At 38.3% G+C, this 7,657-nt stretch overlaps 1 protein-coding gene across 3 annotated transcripts; it reads left to right on the plus strand.

The window, feature by feature from the left end:
- Positions 1–238: 238 nt before the first annotated feature.
- Positions 239–7,344, plus strand: NXT2 (nuclear transport factor 2 like export factor 2). 3 transcript variants are annotated; one of them, XM_020886754.2, is made up of 5 exons: positions 239–439; positions 1,397–1,481; positions 2,218–2,304; positions 4,116–4,260; positions 5,126–7,344. In XM_020886754.2, the coding sequence occupies exons 1-5, from the start codon at positions 345–347 to the stop codon at positions 5,305–5,307; spliced, it is 594 nt and encodes a 197-aa protein (XP_020742413.2). In that variant the 5' UTR covers positions 239–344; the 3' UTR covers positions 5,308–7,344. The 3 variants fall into 3 exon arrangements, with proteins under 3 accessions (XP_020742413.2, XP_070318257.1, XP_070318258.1); XM_070462156.1 differs by lacking the exon at positions 239–439 and adding an exon at positions 1,142–1,274; XM_070462157.1 differs by lacking the exons at positions 239–439; positions 1,397–1,481 and adding an exon at positions 1,624–1,760.
- The last annotated feature ends 313 nt before the right edge of the window (positions 7,345–7,657 follow it).

Consider the following 7,657-nt stretch of genomic DNA (forward strand, 5'->3'; position numbering starts at 1 on the left):
GCATTCAAAATTTGGACTCACCAAGTCTGAGAAGCCTGTAGTGCACGCCAGTGTTCATATTTAGTGAAATTCAATAAATAGAATTGCAACCCAGAGACGAGTTGGAGGGCGGTGCTGGACACGTGTTATTGAAATTCATTAGCATACAAGTAACAATTGAGACCACGTAGGAGGAGAGAGGTGTTAAACGGAAGGCACCTCGGAAGTGACGTCAATAAAAGGGGCGCAGAAGTCGTCGGGTACACGGAGAACTGGCGCAGAGGTCATAGGGTACGGGGAGGAGCCGTTGCTTCAGTTAGAGACAGACCGAAGGGAGGAGAGACAGGAAAAAGGCAGATTGAAGTATGAAAAAATTCAAAAGTGAGTCGTCTCAGGGAGACAGAGAACGACACCAAAGAAGACATGATTTTTCTGAGGAGCCACACACCAGCTATTCGTGGTAAGAGTATCAAAATATTTGACTTGACTGCCCAGAAATCGTTGGGGACTTTGAGTGGTTTTGAAGTATGTTGGGGAGTGGAGTCCGGTTGCAGTGGTAGTTAAACTACTTAAACTTGAATTACAATTAGTTTTGTGACCCTAAGCATGTTATTTAACCATTCTTTGTGTTAAATGTATAACAGAGATGATTACCTCATAGCATTATTGTGTAAGTGATAAATGAATATGTGTTAAATTGCTTAGAAAAGTACCTTGCTCACGGTCACCACTCAGTAAAATTTTAGCTGTTTTTAGAGAGTACGTCGTGGAAAGTGGTGAAATCCTTCATTTGAGGTCTGCAAGACCTTTCATAATAGAAGAACTAAATGAACATTTTCCACTGAATAGTGCCAAATCAAAGTAGTGAATAATTTTAGGAGTATTACTGATACACTGGGGTAAATTCAGTTAAGATTGAGTCTTTGAGAAGGTTCCAGAACCTTACGCCATTTTCTACCAGTATTGTCGCACGCTTTTCCCCGAGCTCCACCCATTTTTCGTAGTCGCTACAGATCTGGTAGGTTTCCTCTCCTTTCATCAGCTAGCCCTTTCCCCACCCCCTGGAGCAAAGAAGCCCCCACATTGGACGCTTTAAATAGGTCTTTTTTTTTTTTTTTTTTTTTTTTTTTTGCTGTCCTTGGACGTTTTGGAGAAATGGATAGTTTTGTTTAGATTATCCAATTACAAAAGCGGAGTGTTTTTTTTTTTCCAAACTAAGTTAATAAATATCAAACAAGTGAATACATAAGGCAGACGGGACGGGACGGTCGGAACTGAAGAGAACTGTACTTAAGGTTGGTACATCGGGGTGATTTTAACATCGGACCGAGTTACTTCCGGGAGAGAATGGGCGGGCAGAGAATTCTGTACGTTTGGCGGGTTTTGCTGTCTTGCTAAGTATTTGATCATCCCACAGGCGAGAGAACCAGAGACGAGAGGAGGTAGTGACGCCGCCACTGCCGGAAAAGAGCAAATCAGACTCCCCGATGGCCAAGGCTGTGGTGAGTGCCCCGGCCGCCGCAGGGTGCCGGGCGCGGGGCGCGGGCGGCTGAGGGGAGGGGCTCTGGGGCGGGCTGGTTGCTGGTCACGTGGTCAGGCGGCGAATCAGGGTTTGGCCCGCCAGGCGCCGGGGGCGGGGCCCGCTCTCTGAAGCCCCCAACTATTCCCCGACCGCCAACCCCCGACCCTCCCCACCTCCCCACCTCCAAGGGCTCTGCACTTGCTTTCCGATCCTGGAAAGGACCCTAAGATGGGAACTAGCGAGTGTTGGGAATGTTGGGGTCTGTTGCTTATGGCTTGTTATCCTTTCGCGATTTAAATAACTTTCAATTACTTGAAAGTGAAATGAAATTAGTTCTTAATTCAAATAATAGTTTGGTCTGGTAAATGGCTGGGGAAGAAAGTAATTTTCTCGGAGAAGAAAACCGCAACAGCGTTTCTTTTCTTCCGTTTTAAAATCCTTTATATTGCTCGCTTTGGCAGCACTTATGCTAAAATCCTTTACAAACTCCTGTAAATTTTTACATAATGTGAGGACGTTTTCTGAGTACCTAATTTTTCAAACAAGTTCATAGAACATACTCAGTTTTTTTCTCATTCAACAACTTTTGAATAACTTATCAATAACTTACCAGCTTGAAAAGGGAACTCAACACTTTGCTAAGTTATTCAATGGCAATCCGCGCCTGCCCGCACCGCAGGGTTGGTAATTACATTTTAATGAAATTTTTCTTGTAGGAATTTAAAACTTATGTAGATCAGGCGTGCAGAGCTGCTGAGGAATTTGTCAATATTTACTATGAGACAATGGACAAAAGAAGACGGGTGAGTGTTACAGACTACTATTCTTTATTAAATACCAGTTCCTTTTTTTTTGTTTTTGAGCCAGCCATTTATCCGAATTGCATAAGTGACAGCTATGTTCTCTAAAAGCACATTGCTTAGGAAAGGGTTGGTATGGCATTATGGATGTGTGAACTCTGGAATCATACCCCAGCTTTGTGTTTGCCAAGCTCTGTGACCTTGGGCAAGTTGCTAACGTCTCTCAACCCTGTTTTATTTTTAGGGTGGTAAATGGGAATTAAATACTGCACTTAACATGGGACCCAACATATATTTACTTAAATTCGTTACATTTTCTTTTTTTTTTTATGAACAAGTATTTTAATAACTCAAACTCCAAGTCACTGTGCTCCCAGTTCTGAAGAGTCACATCATTTAACCAATATGGTTAAAATAGTATTAGTGCTAGTGAAGGGGCCTGTCATTACAGAGAATGTTCCCTGATTTGCCCCTTTAATTTCATATATTAATTGATAATTTTGTGTTAAAGCTCACAGCTGTATCTGGCACTCACAAACAGAATCTGCCTGGCTTGGATACTTTGTCTTCCACAGAGAAAGTTCTCACTTCATCAGCCTTTTTCATTGCGATGTGTTCCTGAGCCATATCTTTTAAGGATTTCTGTATGTGACCTAGAATCTTCCCTAGGTCTCTTATCAGTATAACACTGTGTTGTAGAGAACTCTGTCTATGCTGCAGAAGTTAATATCTCTAAAAGCTATTTTGTTAAGGCAGAAGATTAAAAAGAAGTTCTTGATACTGATGTTTGATGATGTGGGACCTGGCACAGGATGTAACAGTGGACATCTGTTGGGCCTTAGTGCCTTCAAGGACAAAGTAGCAAAAAAAGAAAGCAACATAGTTCATGTCCAGAGTCCAGATATGTGTTGGCCCTTTAAGTTAAAATTTAGAGCTAAGCAAATAATGTCCCTTGTGACACACTAAATTCCTGTGACTGACTCCAGGGACTGAAGAGTTAATGGTGGGATTCTGCCTTATTTGAGTTTTAACTTACTTGACTTATCAAAGACTTTGCTTTAGCAAGTACTACTGATTCTTTTGGACTGAATATGCTATTTCCACAGCGATAAAGGGAACTAATTCTTCTTAACATATACAACATTAAATGGTTCAAACATTAAAGGGCTTACATGTATATAAACACTAGGATTGAAAGGTACAGGTAGGGCCTGACAGACAGCTTTTTTCACAGAATTAGAAAAGGGAGGGAGATTCAAACTGGTTCTGGGCTGCAAGAGCTTTGAAACCTGTGATCATTTAATTCATTTTAATTACAGAAAGCAAAACTTAAAAAAGCCTCTCTTTCCATTTGATACAAAGGTTTCTCAGTGTGGTAACAGTGAAATATGAAAAAAAAGTAGCTAGCTGCCTAGTATATTAAGAGGGCTTCCCTGGTAGCTCAGCTGGTAAGGTATCCGCCTGCAATTTGGGAGACCTGGGTTTGGATCCCCTGGAGGAGGGCATGGCAACCCATTCCTGTATTCTTGGGTGGAGGTTCCCAGGGACTGAGGAGCCTGGAGGGTTACAGACCATGAGGTTGCAAAGAGTTAGATACAACTGAGCACAGCATAGCACAGGATAATACCCATTTAAGGGCAACTTTATAAGGCAGATACCTTGTTCACATTGTCCTCCTTGGAGGGAGCAAGGGAAGGAGAGATGGAGGAAGAAATATAAAAATGTTTAGACACTCACTGTAACCTTTCAATCCATCTCTACAAGATAATTTGCCCAAAAGCAAAAATATTTCCCTCTTTTTTCTTTCTTTTTAGGCACTAACCAGGCTGTATCTGGACAAGGCCACTTTAATATGGAATGGAAATGTTGTTACAGGGCTGGAAGCCCTAGCCAATTTTTTTGACATGTTGCCTTCTAGTGAATTCCAGGTCAATATGTTAGATTGCCAGCCAGTTCATGGTAAGATCATGGTCTTTTGAGGTACTTATTTTCCTTTAGTGGGCACTGAACTTTTAACACCGAAAGCAGCTAGCAACTTTCAGTGGTAGCAGTAATTACTTTTTTGAGTAAGTTAAATATGAAAAATTCAGCTGTCAAATCAAAATTTTGATCTTCGTTTAGATGCATCTAACTCCAGAGAGCCAGTGGTAGGTTTTGGTGGATTGAGTGATTGTGCAGCTTATTAAAAGTCATGTGGCAAATTGAGCCTTGCTATGATTTCTGTTGGAGAGAAACAACTGTCTGTTTTCCCTAAATAAGTAGTTGCCTTCTGTACCTTGAAATGTCTCGAGAAAAAAATGTACCATATCTCTGATTAATGTGTTTTATTATCTTACAACCTATTAAAATTTCACAGCAGTTTACTCTGTTATGTGAAAGGGTAGCTTTTGTCAAGGCAGATTTTGATTCCAGGCAGATTGATGCAGTTTATAAGATTAACCTCTAGGTGGGGTCCTAAACATCTTAAGCAGTAGTTTCCTGAGTGATTTTTTTTGTCTTTATAGTTTTTGAAAAGAATGACAACTTAAGAACAAAATTTAACAAAGTTCTGTTAAAAAAAAAAAACAAGGAGATATGAACACAGGAACCAAAAAGCTAGATATTGAAAATTTAGAGTACCCAAAATCTTTCTGGACTGAAAATAATGTTAGTATCTTTGAAATGGTTATTGAGTTTTCTGGTTTTGGGTGTGCATGCTCCAGATTATGCTTAAAGACAGTTTATGAAACTTTTTTTAGTGTTTAAGTTATAGACAGTGTGTTTAAGCCTGAAAATCTGCTTATGTAAAGAATCCAACCACTTCTCTTTTCTTGTGTGGGTGCAGAGCAAGCTACTCAGGCCCAGACCACAGTTCTTGTTGTGACCAGTGGAACTGTGAAGTTTGATGGCAACAAGCAACACTACTTCAACCAGAACTTCCTGCTGACTGCGCAGACTACTGCTAACAATACTGTGTGGAAGATTGCAAGTGACTGCTTCCGTTTTCAAGACTGGGCTACTATTTAAAGGGGGCAAAAGTCCATTCTTTTTTCGTCCATTAGTTCCAGCAACAGAAATTTATGTGAGTTATTAATTCATTTCATTGTGGAAGCACTAAAACCTAGTATGTGCTGAAACTAAATTTCTTTAATATTTTTTTATTCCTAGCAGCACCTTTTCTAGCAGCTGCCAATTTGAATCATTGCCCTTAAGAGCTTTAATGCTAGTTTTCTACATGCCTTATACATGTTTCACTAATGACATTCTTACAGTAACATTATATCCATGATCTCTGTATTAGCATACTCACTGTGAGCCCAGCATATTGCAAAAAGGAAATCTTTTTATAATACTATCTATGGGATATCAGCACAATGTAACTTTCTGGGAGGAAGTGGAGTGTTTATTGTTGTTGTTATTAGATTAGATTAATTTTGTAGTATAAAGTGTACCTTTTTTGTTTAACACTGGTAATGTAGTTTATATATAAGGCTTTTTCAAAGCAATTCAATGAACACATTACTAGTTTAGGTTTACATAACTACTCTGACATACTAAAATCACATATAGAGATGTTCAATAGTCTTTTTATGTTAAGTAATTTTTTTCATGTTGGCATGTTTTCTTAGGAAGTGAATTAATCTACTCGAGAGATGTAAAATGTTCTCAATTGATACCCGAGTGTTGGATACACTCAGTGGCTTAAAAGCAAGACTTCTTTGAAAGCTTTTTCTTGGCAGCTCCAGGTCTGCAACTTTAGATAGTAAATGGTAGTAGGACTAATAGCTTTAGCGGGAGAATGAGGAGTGAGAAATGTATAGATCCGAGGTTGGCCACAAGTAAGAAAGGATGGCCAAGTGGTACGCTTTGGGTATTTGTTTTCTACCTCCTAAAAATGTAGCCTAATTTTAGGATTTAAGTCATTAAGGTAATAAGTATCTTTACCAAAAGGTCATGAGTGTCACTTTTGTTCTAAGAATTATTTTTAAATGTTTTTCTAGTTCACCTCATGCTTATCACCAGTATATGTTTCAATTTATTTAAGAACTTGTTGGGGGAAAATGTCAGCAATAAGCCTGACCCTGCAGCAGGGTCTGATAGAAAAGTTGGAAACAAAGCCATGGCTCTCTCTTTGGGACCCTTAACTTCTAAGTCTTCCATGTGAACTTCAGACCAAAAGTCTGCTACATACTACCCACCCCCAAAGTGAGTGATTTGTTCCCTGTGTTTACACTGTCAACTGCATGATCTGTTTACTACTTAAAGCTAAAATTATTTAATCTCATGATGGTGTTCTTCCATACAGCATTGAGCAAATAGATCTGTTATAAAACATGTTCCTGTTGTGTAGCTCACATTTTCTTTTTGGAAAGATAGAGAACAGAAGATCTTCATAAGCCTATAAACTTCAGAAAAACCAGTTGATTCATTCTGTGTCTCAGCATCTAAAGAGAAAGAAATCTTTGTTTTTTGGTTAAACTTTAAACATTTTTCCATTCTTGAATTCATCATTCTCATGTTTTTACACTAGATGTGCCAGCTTTATTTCCACATTCCAACTCAGTATTTCTTGTTACTTAATTTGAAGATCAACAATTCATTTACTCTTGTTGCAAACTACACGTCACATTTCTGATATATTAATAAAATAGAACTAAGTAGGAGAAAGGGATGGAACAGAAATTTAGACCACACCTTGTAGTACTGACTAAAGCTTACACATATTCTACTCAAACTGAGTTTATTCTAATTTTGGATTGACTTTTTAAAACCACAGCTTTAGTAGCAACAGTCAGATTGCCCAAATATTGCCTTTTCCCTAAAGGAGAACAGTCTCAAGTAAAAGTGGCATATAACTAGCAATAACTGAATTGACTGGTTGTATGTATACTGTTCATTAGTCGAATGTTTTGAGACTTGTGTATGAATTGCTGTTTCCAAACTCTGTATAACTTTTAAATGGCTGGAACTACCCTTATAGGGACTAGACTGTATTTTTGACATGCGCATATTTTTGTAACTTAAAATAAATAAATAAAATTTGCCTTTAACAAGTTTTCTCAAGCTTGGTTTAAGGTCTTTTGATTAATAAAAATGGATATATAAAAAAAAATAAAATAAAAGTTTTTGTTACTTAAAAAAAAAATAATAAAGGCTCCAGAACAGTTAGTTGTTTCTTCTTAACACTATAAAGTTTAAAAAAGAATTTTAAGTTAAGATATTGAAAACAGTGATTGACAACTAGGACCTTGTCTTTTCTCTAGCCTATCTTGTTCTTCCTCTTTTCCTACCAAATACATTCCTGAGATCACCTGTTTGAAGTAGCAGTGAAGTTTCTAGTGAAATGTTAGAAATTTTAAGTTTGAAAAGCTATCCA

Source organism: Odocoileus virginianus, unplaced genomic scaffold (genome assembly GCF_023699985.2).
Source record: "Odocoileus virginianus isolate 20LAN1187 ecotype Illinois unplaced genomic scaffold, Ovbor_1.2 Unplaced_Scaffold_1, whole genome shotgun sequence".
Lineage (NCBI taxonomy): Eukaryota > Metazoa > Chordata > Mammalia > Artiodactyla > Cervidae > Odocoileus > Odocoileus virginianus.